General features: G+C 40.5%; 1 protein-coding gene across 11 annotated transcripts in view; it reads left to right on the plus strand.

Moving 5' to 3' along the window:
- Window positions 1-8,181: 8,181 nt before the first annotated feature.
- Window positions 8,182-18,477, plus strand: part of LOC133422707 (BAH and coiled-coil domain-containing protein 1) — a 74,781-nt gene continuing 64,485 nt past the window's right edge. For all 11 annotated transcript variants that reach the window (XM_061712749.1, XM_061712754.1, XM_061712753.1 and 8 more), the window contains exons 1-2: window positions 8,182-8,416; window positions 11,358-11,681. In XM_061712749.1, coding sequence (XP_061568733.1) covers window positions 11,510-11,681 — 172 coding nt within the window. In that variant the 5' untranslated portion in view covers window positions 8,182-8,416; window positions 11,358-11,509. The remainder of the gene's footprint in view (window positions 8,417-11,357; window positions 11,682-18,477) is intronic.

Raw genomic sequence — 18,477 nt, forward strand, 5'->3', positions numbered from 1 at the left:
GACTCCTGCTAGCCACCCCCACCTGCACCTCATCAATCCTCGGTGTCATCATTGCCACATTTCTTGCTATCGCCAAAGTAAGCCATGACACGAAGATGTGAAAATGATGAATGGACTTTTCCGGACAGGAAGCCGCAATGGTTGAAGAGACACCCCACCCTCACTCATCTTTCCAATCCATTTTTCACTTTCTCGCCTCTACGATGTCTCTCTGTTGTCTCTCTGTTGTCTACCCCTCCTGCATGGAGCTCAGTGCAAATGCGCTTGAAAATACTTACCCTCCAAAAATTGTGTTTTATCTTTTCTCGTTAGCTTAAACTTAACAGTAGCTTTTTATAAACTATTAAATTAGTTTATGAATTTTCAATTGGTCCTCAATTCCCGAAACAGAACAGTCAGTAAATGTTTACTGTCTTCATGCAACTAATTGGTGTATGTAAATATCCACTGCGTTTTCTTCATGTTCATTAATTGCTAATCGCTCCCTTTCCTAATGTATGATCTGCTGCAGTTTCATTAGTTGTTTGCGTGAATAAAAAATGATTCCTGTTGCACCAGAGACATTATCAGTCTCAAGCACCACGACTAACTGGGTCTAAACAGTATGCAGTCTCTCTGAATGCTAGCGAGTTTCTTATAATGGCTCATGACTGAGATATTCATCCTAAACTTTGGTCCGACATAGTTATTAGCTTTATAAATTGAAGTAATTTTCTTCGACATGTGATTTTAATATTTGTCTCTGGGTGTATGTTCAGGCTTGAGGCACATGTTTTTGAACAGAGCCAGCTCTTAAAATCCTTCTTGACTCAGTGCTTGCATTTTACTCCCATGAACTTTAGCTTCCAATATCAGACCAAAGAAACACTCCCTTGTTTCTATGCTCCCCCAGGGCAAAGTAGCACTGGAAGATATTTAAGAGATTTAAGACTCCTTTGTCAAGGGGACTGAAGCCACTCCTTTTTCTATCCCCCAAAGCACCGTATAGCAGCTTAGCTTTAAAGCAATATCTTCATCATCTGTGTATTAAAATTGGAAAAGAATATTGGTGGTGAGTTAAACTGCTACAAAACGAATGTATGTTTTCCTGGGATCATTTGTTTTCCAAGCTTTTCAAAATATAATTAGATGTAGTCTGACATCAGTTATTTTGATCGATACAAACTGCTCTTGTTAGATCAACTACGGGCAGATGTGGATATTCAACAAAAGACACAAAATGTCAGGTAATTCTTTCAAAACATAGATATTCTAGGTTGTTATATTTGGTTTCTTGAACAGCGTTCCATCACAGCTCTTCAGTGGAAACATTTGGAGAAACTGTCTTGGAGTAATTTGATTGGTGGACCAGGATTACAGCCATCCCTCTTTCATTTACTATTACTGAGGAGAAAAAACAATTAAGTTGTACATGTGAGCTATCAAGGAAACAACACACCCATGCATGGGCACACCAATGGATAAAGCACACACATTCACATAGGCACACACACAAGTCTCATTTAATCCTTTATGATGCGCCTGGAATTTGTAATGATTTTAATTAGGGAAGGTGCAGTAGAAATCTATTCCAAGGCAGTGCTGACACTCCAGGGTGCCTGGAGCCAATTAAAAATATATGCTGATCAAACAGCCTGCCCTCGCCACGCGCGAATATCTCCAGAGCCCCTGCTTCTGCAGAGGGACGGCCAAGCTCAGGGCCTTTTGCTCTCATCGAACAGGCTGCGGGGGAGTTGGTGCTGCACGCCACCACCCGACTCTCTCCAGCCTGAGATGTGGCGAAGGACTCTGCATGCAGCGGTGGGTGGTGAAGGCCCAGAAGAGTAATCTGTCAGTTCACAATCAAACATTTGTGAGGAAATGTCACACATCCATCTGATCCCAGAGATTTTTCCCTTTCCCTCACAAGGGAATTGGCCCAGCCCAGTTTTCTCTCACACTTCTGGTGAGAGTGTCACACTGAATTAGAATTATATAACAATTTAGATTGACAATTAAGGCTGTTATTAATTACTCCTTTCCTTTTGTTTCAACCAATCCCAGACTCTGGAGAGCTCAGAATAGATCCTGTAAATTTAGACGAATGTGAAAGCTACTTATATTTTCTAAATTTTAATATTCTTGAGGAATCCTTCATCTCTGTCACATCCTTTTCTCTCCTCCCTTGGCGGAGTACCTCCTCCCTCTATCATTAGGCATTTCTGTCCCTGGTGATTAATGACTCTAATGAGCATGTGCAGCCATTCACTCTGCCACGCAGTATTCTATCCTCTGGTCTCGGCCATGTGTCATGTCCTCCTGAGAACGGAGAACATGGCTTCCTGGTCTTATTTAGCCAAACAAAAAAATTAGTTCACCGTACAAATTTTGATATGATATTTTTGGGGAGGAAACTGATACACAAAGAATGATAAAGAGCATTTTACTATAAAAATACTACAATTTTGCTGCATCAGTTTTTATGCTCTAATCTCTATACGAAGTTGGCCCTATGGGTGTTGGTAAATTTAAATTAAAATCATAATTAAATTTCAACTCGTGCGTCACTTCAGTTACATGTAAAAAGACTAACCTGGCTGAAACCCACTTGATTCTGCAGCCTGTTGCGACATGCTGTACATCACACCAGAGGATCTTTTCTCTCTTACCTCAGTGTTTTTCTTGCTTTGGCAGATCAGAGTTCAACATCTCCAAGAAGCCGTTTAAAAGTTAATATGGTTGCAAAAATCAGCTGGATTCACTCCCATCTTTTCTACCTGGAGAATTATTGAGGATTTTCAAGCACATGTTGCGATTGGTCTTTAGCTGCTTCGTCCTTACTTGATGATCTGGTATTGTGAAACTTTTATCTTTGGCAGACGTTGTATGCTTGTCAGATGGGTGACGGGGAACGATAACCGCCATACCTGAAGATGCACATAAAGGCCATCATATCTTTGGGACTCGTATCAACCGGGCCCCTGAAATACGGCTCATCACTTTTATGTTGGATCCACAAATGGCCATTGGGATGTGAAATTAATATGACAGAAGGGCCATCTGCTATAGGGAAAGCACAAAGGCAACAAGGGAAACTGGTTCAAGCCTTGCAGAGGACATTTTTAATTGGATATGTCATGCACAAAATAATATACGTGTCATATAAACTGATTTGTTGTGATCATGACTGGGTTGGATTTATAGTAGCCTGCAAAAAAAAAAAAAAAAAAAAAGAGATCCATCAGGGGTAAATTAATAAATAGGAGAATTAAATTAAGCACTTATTATTTTACAATGAATTTGCTACATGGGACAACTGTGAATGAATTCAAAGTTGATGTTTTGTTTTCTGATTATTGGCGGGGGGTGGGGGTAGAGTCCACAACATTATATCGCATCCTGAATTCGATGACTGCTAAAACATTAAATTAACTTTTCACTAAGCTACACTTCATTGTGGCAGCAGCCTGAATGTGCCCTGATCACTGGTCAGCAGGCTAACCGGTGGCTGCACCCTAGATTTGGCAGCAGTTTACAGAGATCTGGATAAGTTTTACTCTGCTGCCACTGTTTTGCTCTAGTTTAATTATCTGAGTTTGAACATACTTGACTATGAAGTCCCTTTCATAACTAAATGATGTCTTGAATTATGGTTACAATGCAACATTTGTCCTATACATTTTTTACAAAGATTAACTGAATAAAACTCATCTCTGGCAATTTCTTCCTTTGTTTTTTCAACGGAGTATGTTAGTCTCCACATTTAATCATGTGTGGTACTGAAAAGAAATGTACAACAGTCTTCTTCACAGTAGGAAGATCTGAACTGCAGCTCACACTTATGTTACTATACTCGTTTCTTGGTCTCTCTTGTATCCGTACTCATCTGAATGCAGAGGATTTTCCAGTCAACTTGAGGCATGAGGCAACAACACAATCTCTTCCATATTACAATGGCAGTGGGACAAATACGTAAGTCTTCATTTGCCCCTTTCATTACTGACAGAAACCCTGTTGTATTGTACTTCAGATAAATTGGCACCAAAAATCTGAATATCTTAATAAATCAGCCTTAACAAGCATTCATCGTGTCGTGAGGGGAAGGGAATAAAGAGCGACTTGTGTGAAATGAATTGTCGAAGCTTGTGTGAATGAAAAGAGGAAGCGCAGGGAGCTGATCTGACTTCCAATGGACAGACCTGGAACTACCAGGACTGCGTCAGGAAGACCAAGCTGATTTACATGATCGCTGCCCGGCTCGGCCATGTCATGCTCAAGTCCAACCTACAGCTGGGCTGCAAATCAATCACACCACACACACAAACCCCATTGTCTTCTCTCATACAAGGCCCATTTAGTAACAATAGCCGTCTTGCTCACATGACCAGAGGGGCATCGTGTTAAGACATTCTTTATTGACATGATCTATGAGAAATGGTGATGTGATAAAATTCATCACTTACAGTCATTAATTATAAACGATCATTAAAAAACAAACACACACAGAAAAAAAAAATAAAAAATCACAGTTCACCTTTTGAAATCAGCTTGTGCAAAGTTAACGGAATGGAATTGTACTGGCAACCGGTGATGAAATTTACACATGTTGACATTTCCACACTGGGTCGGCAGGGGAAAACATCTCCTCCAATTCCACTGTGGGATGAGGGGGTTAAAATATGACAGTAGTCCTGGATAACTTAGACGTGAAGATGGTCAAATGTACCAGATGAGATAAAGGAACTGCAGTGTATATGCTCTGCATGCTTCAGCGCAACAATTTTCTGTCATGAAATTGTATGTTATTTATTTTCAGGAGATCAACGTATACTTTCTGAGTGTGTGTGTGTTCCATACTGTTAAATCTGATACAGCTTTCCGTTCTGTGCTCTGGCTGGGCCTGTCATGCTTCCAGTGATCTTTGGTCTTCAATCATCAGACACCTGATATGAATTAGCAGATTTTCTTTGGCCTGTTGCTCCAACTGAAATGTATTACAGATGACCTTTTGTGAGAGGTAAGTTTAGGCAAGAATTATCTCAAAAATATTATTACAAGGGTTTATAAAACCAGTTAATTCCTTGAAGTGAAGGCAAATCCACGTAGGGTGCAGTGTTAAATACAGTGCCAGTCTTCAATAGGCTTCTGGTTATGCCATATGTCACTGCAATTCAAGCAGTTCTTGTGCAGCTCCCCCACCACTCGAGTGCCTCCTCCCATCTCCCAGATTTAGATTATGCCAATCCATCCATGATAAAAATAACAATAAATGAAGGTTATGTGTCTTGTCAACACATAGCGACTTTTACATTTGTTCTATGTGATTCATTGCAGCTTAAACAATATATTGGATAAGAATCAGCCATGAACACACCGACAAACACACAGGTCATAGGTCATCCGCTGTCAGCACTCATGATATTATTTTGGACTGCATGCTACTGGAAGAATTGGATTTCAAATGTTAAACTTGAATTAGTTTATTTCAAGAATTTTCTAATTTTTTTCTTCAACTAACTAAAATGCACCATATTTTTTTTAATCTCTTTAATATAGAATTAAATTTACCAGTGGCAAATATTTTTAAAAGGATGAAGCCCCTCAAAAGTTCCAGGTGACTGGTTGCTTTTCGTGTTTCTAATAGCCTATAGCCTTTTCTTTATGTGAGGAAATAAAGGACAATGAATTTGTCTATGCTTAATATCCAAAAGCCTTTATCCGTGCGTGGATGTGGGTGGGAGGCACAAACTGTCAATCATTGCCGCTTCATTGATCAAGAACAATCCTCGTCCTACAACTGCTCTTTTTCTTAAGAAATCACTCATTCCGCATTAATTATCACTCTGTCTGTTGTGTGAGAGCGTGCTTGCGTGCACACAGACGTATTACGGCGTGTGTTCATGTGTGTAGCCGGCCACCCTGTGACGATTCCACCCTGCATGGACTCGGCTGAGGAGAGATCAAGATGAGATGAAATTCCAGCACCTTCTGCTAAAATACAAGTTCAAGCAAGGCAGGTTGGTGATATCACGCTGGACAGTGCAGACCAATAACGCTGTAAGTGAAAAAATAAAATAAAATTGAGTAAAACATAAAAGGATTTATTTTAGATTAATACAGGGTTAAAATATGTAAAGAGGCTTGAGGAGTGCAAACCTGTTCATTCAAAAGCAGTCTCAGATTTAATTTATCAAAAAAAATTGTTTGCTTACCTTCTTGAAAACTGAATCTCTCCTATTTAAAACATGTAACTATTTTTGGCATAAATATTCACAGCCCATCCATGTTTTAAAGCCATCTAATTAAACACTCGCTATAGTTTTCTATTTGAATTTTTTTTACTAATAATGCACCATTTTATACAATTATGCTGAAAAATTGCAAAAATTAAATTAAATGAGCTGTAATAAATTTTCATGCAATTATAGCTTACAATGAAATATGTTGAATGTATCATATAATACATAAATTAGATTGGGAAGCAATAACCTGCAGCCAAAAGCTGTTCCCAGAACTGCAATATGGGAGCTGCATTTAGTCAAATAAATAAATACAAATCAGAAAAAAATTCTAATATTCCTGCAGGAGCACGTTCGTGATCATTTCTACATCGTCTATCTGGAGTGTGTTCCGTGCAAGCTTTTTAAGCCCTAATCTGACTGTACCCACTGCAGCCAGACCGCAGCCGTTACAAACACTATGCGACGCTATCATCTGATTAAATACCACAGAAACATTTTACTTTAAACAAATTACGCTGGTTTTTATTTTCACCGCACTGACCTAACTAGGACAAACCTCATGCTGCCACACTTTAAAATGGGGAAAGACTCCATGCAGATTTTCTCCATTAAAGCAGGGCGATCCGCAGCCGGAGCTGTTTTCTTTCTCCTCTCACCCTCACGTGCAAGCCTTTTTCCTCAATTGTTTCGAGGCTCGTTTCAATTGCTTTCAGAACTTTTCTCTAAAAAAAAAAATGCATTGCATGGCTGCTCCAGGTTTAGGCGAGAACTAACCTCGATTATTTTCAATATCCAACATATAATTTCCCCAATTCTGCAGTATTCCCTTTGATTCAAGCTTGAGTCATATGGCTTCAGGGCCAATGGGGGTCCGCCTTTGGGGCGCCTTAAAACCGTCTCTTCTTATCCCCTTTCATCATCTAACCCGGGACGTCTTGAAACCGTGGGGCCAGTTATTGCCATTTTTTTTTCGTTCCCGGACAGCCCAATGCGGACTGGCCACCAGCCAATCAGAACCTTGTTTACATTATGTGACTGACAAAGCTCTGGCACCCTGCCAGCCAATGAGATTCGTGCATACAAAGGCACAATCGCTTGTGTGTGTGTGTGTGTGTGTGTGTGTGTGTGTGTATATATATATATATATATATATATATATATATATATATATTTATATACATATACATATACATATACATATAAATTGACATACACACACGATTAAATGCTTTTGCTTTTTTGCAAATATTTTTCTTAAATATTGTTTTGTTTTGTGATATTTAAAAAGTAACCAATCATAACTGATGAATTGGTCTACCCATCATGTTATATATTATTCCTGGAAAGAGAGTGAAAAATACATTGAATTGTCATTTGAACTTCTATAAAACAATAACCACTTAAATTGCGTTCAATTTCAGTTATAAAACCACAAACTCCCATTACTCCTTTTTTTTTTCTCATTCAGGATTATCTTGCAAACACGATTGAACTCATTCGTATTTGTGTCCGTAAACTCTAAACCATTTTTAATCATTTCTTTTAATGAGATTAGTTCAGACTTAAGTGGAAAATGTTTAGAGTGGAAACAATGGCCCCTTCATTTAAATGTATTTGGCTATTTTTAGTTACTTAATTATTACTTCGTATAATCATACATACATTTACCTGCAATTCCAACAATTTCCCTTTTGTTTTAAATTCAGATATACCCATTTCCGCCCTGTCTTTCCATCTCTTTTATCTGCTGTACGTTTCACCTTCTGTTAGTGCGCACTGAGCTCCATTGTGACTGATCTGACCATCCACCGCTTTAAATCTGGCGCTTTTCACTCTGTTTAGCAACGCCAGTCACCACGCCATTGGCCCATTTTGTCGGCCAATCAGAACCGACCAATGGGAGGGCGTGTTTATCCTGCCCTCGAGACGCAAGGTACGCAGTTGCATCGAGAGAGAAACCGCTGCTCGGAGAGCCGAGCCGCAATCCAGCCAGGCCGGAAGCCCCAGTCCCACTGGCCTCTGCTTTCATAGACTGAACCAGCAGATTGCTGCACAGCCTCAGATGGAAATATTGTAGGATTTCATTCTAGCCACATGGTTAAGCTCAGATTTTGATTTTAAATTGGCGTCGCACTCTCTCTTCCAGAGTTTTGTGATTTTTATAATTTATTGTTATGCAAGGATTTAACACACCAGTAAGTAGTAATTTTATATACTTGATATTTTTAGATAAAATATTGTAGGGTCTGATTCCGCGTTGTGAGATGAAGGAGGCTGCGTTTTGCCCAAAATGTTAGATGTGACATGTGCACACAATTTCTTAATGTTTTTTTTTCTTCAAAATAACAAAACACGATGTGAGAGATGTTTCCTATGTGGAATAAATAAATCATTTCATGAACTGACACGACATAAATAAGCTTATAATATAATTCAAATTATTAGTGCATGTTGGTTTTTTTTTATAATTAAATAGCATAATATTTTCTTACTGATCAAGAATATCGCTTCTGCTTCAGTTGCCTAAAATGTATGAGGATGCCAAATTATGTTGCTCTATTTTTACGACAACTATGCTTTCAAATCATTTAATAATAAAAAAACTAACAAAACATTTAAAAAATAATTTTCCGTGAGTATGTAGGAGAGCCCATTGATAGAGTATATTGGGATACAATTTTGTTGGGTGTAAACAATGGTTTCCCATCTGTAACAAAGACCCCTGGAAGATTATACCTCCACCGGGAAGAGGCCGGGGAGCGCTCTTAGCCGCCCCGGTCGAGGTGCGCTCCTGCCGGCCAGCTCAGTCGCGGAGCGCCGCCGGCCTCCCCCGCTGCTCGGTCCGACCTATACAGCATAATTTGATTTATCAGCTGCCTTTCCGCTGTCGACGTGGTTCTGCAAATACAATTGACAGCCACTTGAATTTCATTACGAGTGTCGATCGTTAGAGGGGGGGAAAAGAAACAATTCTAGCTTGTATTGAATAAATGAAATCGCATATCCATACTGCATAAAAGAAACCACCGTGCGCATTTACGCCGCAGCAAGTAAAATACCCCGTAAATGTACATTTCGAATATTCTCTTAAAGTTGCAGTCTCTTGCAATTTTCACAAATGCTCCCGGATTCAATTCTTTGGTCGTGAGAGAGCATTCAGGGAAGGCTGGATGTAACAGCATGGCGAAGGGAAGGTATAATGGCCGACTGCGAAGCACTTTCTCAGTGTGGAGACAAAGGCAGTCCTCCTGACGGGCGGCCATTCACCTTGGATCCCAGCATAGTCCACTGACTTAACCATCACAGATGCTATAAGGCACAGCTTTTTCAGATGTTTTCACGGCAAAAGACCCACATGCATGCACACAAATTACACCAGGAGCCCTCCGATGATACGGACCTGCGTATGGAGCGATTTTATTGTTGATGCTGCACTGAACTGAGAGGGCTGTAAATGGGTGCATGGGGAGATAATAGAGCTGGAAGGGAAATAGCCTTCATGATAACAACATGCCTCTCAATTCTTATATATTGCACAAATCCCATATTATTTTAGATATTGAATTTATTTTAATGTGATAATTTTGTATGACACTTTCTTTAAACCAATGAGGCTCTAGATTGAGAACCTATGATGTAAAACCCATCATTTATTTATATACCTAATAATTTGAAAATATAATACTAAGCTGCCTGCTGCTAGCCTGATTTAGTTTTAATTACCCACAGACTTTACTGTGGATGGGAAAAGACTGTGTTTTACATTGTTGTTCTAAAGTGTCCAACCACATATATATTATAATAACATTTAATTTTCATTTTAGGAATGACCTTATTTTCCCATTTTGACCAAATGATTCTATTTTTGTGACATGATAGAGGATGTCGCCTGTAATGTATTTACTACTCCATTTGATTACCTGACCTGAAATAGGTCAAGGCAGATGAACACAGTGAGAGTGCAGTTATTCACATGCACACACACACACCACATTTACTCACACGGGGGCGCGCACTCATGCAGGTTCGCACACACAAACAAACGCGCGCACGACCCTAGGTAGGCAGAAGGAGACAACCCATGCCTTTCAGGATCTGCTGCCGCTCTGTTATGAAGCGGTATTTAAATTACATTTTCTTTTGAATATTATCCGTCTTTTTTTTTTAACACGTCTCGAAATCTGTGAAGTGACAGGGTTCGGTTCCTTCAGCCTAACCGTCCATAATACATGTGGATGCGCGATGCGATAGTGTGTTTTATTTTCCTCCCAGTTTCCGGCTTTGTTTAAACGTTGTTATTTTTGTAGTATGCAGATTAGTTTAGCACGAAAAAAGTTATATTTAATGCAAAAATTAAAAAAAAAACTGAAATTATTGTGAGGTTTAAAAATGAAAGCTGGATGGAAGGGAGTTAGAAAAAACGCCTGCATCAATCCGAGACAATAGGAAGAAGAAGAGAAAGAAGGCAGCCTTTTTCACCTTGGGATGCATGGCTGAGGAGACTTCCATCATTTTACGCCAACCAGAACGACACACTATAAAATTACTTGCCGTTGCATGAACAAAAATCTGTCCATATATATATATATATATATATATATATATATATATATATATATATATATATATATATATATATATGCTTTTGGAGGTGTGACAAAATAACTGCTGACGTGTTAATTTAATAAATTGTGTGTATTAAACACGACATAATCACGATTAGAAGGAACAGAATGTCCTTAAAAAGCATTTGTCAGTCTGCTCGCCGTGTCTGTAGAATATGAAGTCCAATTCTCCATGCAGGCCTGTACCCCAGGCTGATCAATAGAGCTGAAGCTGAGCCCTGCTCTGTCGCTTTTTGGATGCCTCGCTGGACTATTTTATCTGCCTTGTCTGCTGTCTTGCGTTGAATAGGCAGCTTTCGGTTATATGCAAAAAAAAAAAAAAAAAAAAAAGGCACAAAGGTAATAGATTTGATTCAATAAAGCGACATGCATGGGCTGTTTTGTTTCATACGTCTTGATATTTCTGTAATACTAGACTGCAATGGGAGAGTTTTGCATCGTGCTGTTCTTGTATATCTGCCTCCCCTTGTTTGTTGATGGTGAAAATTGCTTTGAATTTCTCCTTTGACAGCAAAGATGAACGGGGGCTGCGCGTTTGGCTGGAGAAGCCTTCGATCGCCTGAATGCAACACATAAATACGAGGCAAAGGATTATTTTATGGGTTGCATCTGATTTTCCTGACCTGCCATATCCGGATTTCGGATTACTAAACATTCCTCGGAATGGAAGGAAGGGATTTCGCTGCTCCGGCGCACCTCCTCTCAGAGCGAGGCGCCCTGGTGCACCGAGCCGCCTCTCGGATCGCTCCCTCGGGCCACAGCTCTGTGCAGCACGCCGGTCACTTCCCGCCGGGGAAATATTACCCCTCACACATACCAATGGCTCCCCACTCAGGTTAGTCAAACATACACAAGGCTTTGTCCCACAGAAATATTCATATTAAAATGTTTCTCTTCTCGTAAGGATAGTTTCAGAGCTGGCTTTTGTTTCAGATGTTAATGTCTTGCCATAAAGTATCTGCATTTATAAATAAAACCCGGAAGGTGCCAGCTTTGTCATACAAAGCTGATTATTTTGGACCAAAAGACAACAATAGATTGAGGTCATGTAAGGCTGCTTAAATGTGGTTTAAATATTAGTTATCAAATCAGGGGAAATCATGCATCGTTGAGATTTTATCATTCTACATTATCTGGGATTTTACATTCTGCACTTGTGCATTTCACAGGTAAACAAGGCACCCTTGTTAATGTAGTTTTGAGAGCTGCTTTATTTATCACAGTGGAAATTGGGCACAGCACACTGACTCTGGTCCCCCCCTGTCTCTCAAGCTGGATGAGATTTTGTCACTTCGCGTTAAGCTGAAAGCGTCACATCGATGCCATCACTTAACCAAAAAAAAACCCAACAACCCCCCCCCCCAACCATTCAAGGAGCCAAAACCTTGGGGAGGTGGAGGTTTGGACGAACAAGTCTCGGGGGTCACGGTGCAAGCTTGTCGAGGTTGCAAGGAAGACAGGCAACACGAGGAAAATCCCTGTCTATATTGGGCTTTGAAGTGTTGGGGTGCAAATGTGTTCACGGTGCATGCATCAGGTTTAACAAGTGACTTGGTATCACGTGAACCCAAATGTGCATGTTTACAAAAGTGAAATCACATTGTTGTGTCCAAATAACAGTCACAGTTTGCATCTTAAACTGAACACATTTTGAACAGAATAACATTTAGTAACTGACTGATTTGGGAAAGAAAAAGCAAAACACAAAAAAACAACCCACTGTTACATTACCCCAGTACTGCAAACCGTGGCACTCCTAATATTTACTGTGTCACTTGATTTATGATCGTTTTTGCGGCCACATCTGATAGCTTAAGTGGGCCTTGTATTTGGATTTAATTAAATATGAACTGTAAAAATTCCTGATTAGATGTTCAGAAAAATACAAATAAGTGAATTTGCAAAATGATTACAAGACGGATGTCATCGCTTTTATTCTGAAACCCATGTGAAATAAAAGAGACGTGAATGAGTGAAAAGGATGGCATTGATTGCATCAAACACTTACACTTCTAAAATAATTTTTTCTCTGATGTCAACAAAGTCTCCAAAAATACACATTTAAGAAGCAACCAAGGAGTTTTGGATTACAAAAAAATTAGTATTTTGCCATTTAAAGTTATTTTTAACTCCTAAAACTAAGTGAACTGATTTGTCACATTGGTGGCTCAGTAGACCACGAAAAACACCTCAGAGAACATACAGTATATTCTAAGTATTTATTTGTTTATTTAGGCTTTTGATATCTTATTATAATGTTCCGGTATAGGCAGTGATGTGGCAAGACAAGCAAAGATATTTCTAAAATTTGTTTTGTTTGCAAAGATTCTAAAATCATTTGCAAAAGTAGGCTAAACATTAGTTGTAATTAGTCATTCAGGGGGATTCACGAGTTCAGCATTCATCTCTCACCATTCATGTTTGCTTTTGGCAGAGCTCACACACACACACACACACACACACACACACACACACACACACACACACACACACACACACACACACGCCGAGAGCCTGCATCCGTATGTCTTTCTCTCTATACAGATGTTTTAAGAGCATGAAGGCAAATGCTGGCGAGCGGGTACAGGTGCTCCCACCAGTCAGATTTGGGGTGTCTTTTGTAGTTTAATTCGAGACCAACATGAAGACCTCCCGTCCAAATGTCATCACTGTTCATTGAGCAGCACAGGTGGTTCATTGTTCTCCTCAGTTCTGCAAGTAATACACGGGTGGTACTGCAGACTAATGTCCCAGGGAGGAAAATTATTTCATTATTTTTTTTAAGTTTTTTTTTTTCACATTTAAAGTATGTGATTGAATTAACATGCAAAATAATTTGATTCAAGTTCACATCTTTTCAAATTCTCCTTGAGATTCCATTAGGATTATTTTGTTATTGCACTCCGCTGACATACACTCTTTGATTTATTATTTTAATAATGTGTGAAAATGTCAAGCAGGCCATAATGCAAATAGGTGGGTGAGACATGAAGCCTAATTCAAAATTATTCATGGTTTTCATTTTTTTTTTTTTTAAAGATGGTAATTCATGAAAACATTAGACACTTTGTGTTCAAATTGAAACGCTGAACGCTGCTCTCTTTAGTAATTCAAATTTTCTTTTGTCAGGACATTAAGAAAAAAACATTTCGATGTAACAGTGGCTCTTCATCACTTAGATGGCTGGAAAGATCTGCATGTGTTTTACACTTGGACAATCCATCAAGTCAAGCTGCAAAATAAAATTAAAGAAATTAAATGAAGAGGATTAAAAGATTTGAAAGCAAAATCATTTCCATTTATTTTGACAGTAATGGAATTTAATTAAAAAAAGGGACTTGTGCATTGTTTTGCAGAGGATTCCTCTGCAGTAATTTTTTGCCATCATCTTAACATTTTTAACTTGTTCTACTACATAAATGCAAGCTATCAATCTAATGCATGCAGGTTTTCTGACAAAACTATACTCAGCTGTCCGTCTTGATGGCGCATGTCATTAGTGATCCTTCAAGTGACCTGTGCGCTGGCAACATTTCAGCACAACTGTGCATGTTGTTTGCTGAATGTGTTCATTTTTCCCTGCACACTCCCCCTGGGGACTAACTCGCACACTAGTTCACATGAATACTTTACAAAGAGTGTGAATATTTCAGAGTTGATGTAAAAATGCATTGAGAGGCAGGTTTCTGATGTGGCTCCTTGAAAGGACTCCTCTGACTTTGCAGAGGTATTTATTGTGGAGCGCTCCTGACACCCTTGCTGCTGGAAAAAGAAAAAAAAACCTAAAAAAAAGTGAAGAAAGTGACAGCAGTTGCAACAGTCTCCCTTGGCATTGTTCCCAGCAGGGTTGCAGAATTTCAACATATTTTGGGAGAAAACTTCCTCCTTTTCTTTGGCAGAGATTTAGGAGTTTGTCTGCAACGAGGTGACAACAGGAGCAAATGCACAGTTCTACCTCCTTGCACACGAAGCCATGTTGCTTACAGCCGCTCCATATTCTGTCAGTTTGCATTTGCCTCTGTCCATCTGCTACGAGCCAGTCAATTGTAATGCTTGTCAGGTGGTCGATTTATAGTTTACACTTGCCGTGTGTTCTGGGGATGTGACATTGGAGCAGCTTTTCTCTCGGTGTACTTGCTGATACAGGGAGACACAGACCTGTAAACGCGTCTAATTTGGTTTAATTCCGCTGGTTCATTTACAAGGACTTTGAAATAGTAATTGTATCTTCTGCTGGCCCCGATGCAGAGCTTGGAGACGGTCCTCCCTTTGGCTGCGAGGCCGGGATTCAGATGGTGGATAGCGTCAGAGCAGGAGACACAGTGGAGCTGTCTTTACTGCTGGCATTTATGGTCAGGGGTTCATCTTTCAGCCATATTGTTCTGATCAGACCGCTCTGGCTGAGGTGTGGCTGCATCCAAGCAGCAGAAGGGGTTCGGAGACTGTCCATGGCTGAGCTCTGCTCCAAACACCCCATGTAATCAAAGGTCACATTTGTGTCATCTCGCTCACTCAGCCGACCCTTCCTTTACATCTACCCTTTCTGCTTTTCCATAAGCTGTCCTCTCCGTCTCTCCCCCTCCATATTTTCAGCTCTGTTTCTTTCCAGCAGGAAGACCCTTGTGTCTGGGAAGTGGTGGTCTTCCTGCCACCTCTGTTCTAGCCACCCTCCCCTGCTTCTGGGCCATTGTTGCAGACCCAGCTTTGTGTGTGTTTTACAGCTGCTGTTAAAGATAAAAAACAGTCCCTTCCATCCCCTTTATTGTTTACTGGTAGGATGTCCCTGTCATTCCCTTGGTTTTTATGTCCTAGCTGGACATCTGAACAGCCCCCCCCCCACCTCCCCTCTACAAAGGTTAGCCCTGCTGTCTGCCTTCTCGCATTTTCTTCCCCAAGGGAGAATAAATAACTTTACTGAGTTATTTTATTGAACGTCTCATTGCAGGGTGTGTGTTTGGAAGACTCTTCAAAGACAAACACAGGTGTATGGTGGAGTTAGCGAAGGACTGGCTACAATCAGAGTCTTTAAAAGAATAAAGCAACGTGAGAGGGTGAGGGTTGTTTTCATGGGAAGGGAGGTTTTTCTTCAAGGCCTTCCAGCTCTAGTGTTACGAGCACTCAGAGATTGTACCGCACCGCTGTTTGCCTTTACCCAACCCAAATATCCTTTATACAAGAGCATTGTGTTTTTCACTCTCAGCGTTAATTATCTAGCTGATCAACCCCCATTTCTTTCGAGTTGTGTGCCCGTCATTTCTCTCTGAACATTGTGGAACAGGGTGAGAAAAAAGCTCAGAAGTGAGCCTGAGTGAAAGCATCTTGAAAGCAAATCTTGAAAATGACGTTAAAAACAGCCTCTCTTGTAGTGTCTTCACTGCTAGAAGTGACACTGACAGGACATGGGTCATACACCGACTTCCATTTGGCGGTGACTTCAAAACAGAGCGGGAACCGTGGCCTGTTGTTAGGCTCGTTTGTGGATTGTTGTGAGATGACATGGTTCAGACACGCTGTCACTGAAGTCCCCCTGAATGGTGGAGGTGTTGTTTGGCATCCTACACCTGGCTGAAATAACACCTTGCCCTGTGCAGCTGCCATCTGTCCCCGTACCCTGGCGCTCCCAATCAAAACTCAAAATACTTAATAAGGGCACGATATCTTTGAAAGGATAAGCCCCTTACATATTTGTAAATATTTTTACTTGCCAGAGTGCCACGTTCTTTCCATGTTTTGAACCTAATCAAGCATCCAAATCATTAAAACTCTGGCAAAGCATTTATTTATCCAGTTTATATTCTGGATCCAGTCACTTCTGGATCATCACACCAGATGTCCCATCAAGCAGTTGATGAAAAATAAGTAACGGCACCAACAATTTATAACACAAATAGCAGATTTAAAGTCAGATAGATAGGACACAGTTTTTGTTTTGTGAATTTCTTCACTCAGCAGCAGAAAAAAAAAAAAAAAATGGAATTCTGGCAAGATGAGGTGGGGAAATGTAAAAAAAAAAAAAGCAGCAATCTGGCCTTCTAAGCGGATTTTGGCCATGTTGCCTCAGATGCAGGCTCTTCAAACAAACTGCCACCTACGCCGCACCGTGTGGCATGGTGCCACAGAGCCTTGGCCTCGAGCACGGGGCGTGTACACAAGCCAAACACAAAGGGGACCCACGGGTGAGAGTGACGTGCAGGGTAATACCTTCCTGTATTGGATTTCGGGGCATTGGATTTCAAAACTCCCTCAACTATTTTTAAACTCAACATGAGGAAGTGAGAAGTTGAATTAAGAATCCAATAAATTCTATGCGGCTTTATACACCTAAAGCGAAAATGGTTTCAACATTTAATAGACCGATACATTTCCTCAGTGTTCAACCAGTGCTGCTTTGTTGTAATTTGGATCTTTCTGTGGTTTGCTCTGTTTTTTTTTGCTTTCCCGTTCCTCCTTTCCCCTCACACTCCCTCCCTCTCCCAGTACCAGGCGGCTTCTCATCAGGCAGCCCCAGGCCCACCTCAGCGCATGGCTGTATTGCATGTGACAGCTGTTAGACATTATTAACAGCTCAAGCAGAAAATCCAGATTACTTTTTTTTTTTTTAATTCCAATTTTATTATTGTAATCGTTCACTGAAAAGAACAAAAAAAAAGAAAGAAGCTGCCATTGCTCCATTGTTGTCAGACGATTTGCGGTCAGTGGCTGAAACTGTATGCAGTGTGAGCGTGCGCGTGTGCGGTCATGTTTGGGTTGGTGGGTGGGTTTGGATGCGTGCGTCGGTGTCCTCGGCTGCTTTTCCAGACACCCCCCCCCCCGCCAGAGCTGAGGCACCCTGTGGATGGCTGTGAGGCGTAGACAGGTGCATTGTTAACCCTTTAACGTCCGAGTGCCTGCCCTCTGGAAGTGATGTGAAAGCTAAAGTTTTTTTAGTGGTCCCCGTTTATGCTGCTTTTATAGGGGCCTACAGCATTGGTTTAATGATGTGCTCTTTCTCTGCACATAACGGGATTTTATAGAATTAAATTTTCTTGTGTCAGGCGACAGTTTAGTGTGAACGATTACGGTGCAAGGTTAAGTTTCTGCTGCAGCGCTAACATGTTAATAAATGATTGGTTGATCAAGGTTGATCAAGAATTAATTCTGTACAGTAGGTCCTTCCTATCCTTTTAAGTGTTGATAATATATGTTCAAACCTCATCATCTCAGATAGCAGATAGTATTACAGTACATAGTATGTCGTGTAGGTGCTAAGACACGCACATTATGGTCCCCGATTTTGGTGACCGTCACTGAAACGGTGAGCCGCAGTGACACGTCAGTGCCAAACAACGAGGTGTTCTGCAAAGATTTGCCATTAAATTTACATGCATAATGCATGTGTCAGCCCTTTTTGCAGGAAAACAAAGATAAGCATCAGCAATTCCATTTTAACAAGTCTCTTGGGACCATCCAACCAGATGCCTATAGTACTTAATCTGAAGGGGACTTGTTGCTCTGGTTCTCTTGCATGGCCATCCTGAGTTCCTACTGACATTGATTTGCCAAAAAAAAAAGTATCTCAGAGTTGTTTTCCGTCTGGCCGCACTGTTGTGTCCATATTTTATTTTGGGTCCCTTCTTCCCGGTTTTGACCAC

This window comes from Cololabis saira, chromosome 21, assembly GCF_033807715.1.
Source record: "Cololabis saira isolate AMF1-May2022 chromosome 21, fColSai1.1, whole genome shotgun sequence".
NCBI lineage: Eukaryota > Metazoa > Chordata > Actinopteri > Beloniformes > Belonidae > Cololabis > Cololabis saira.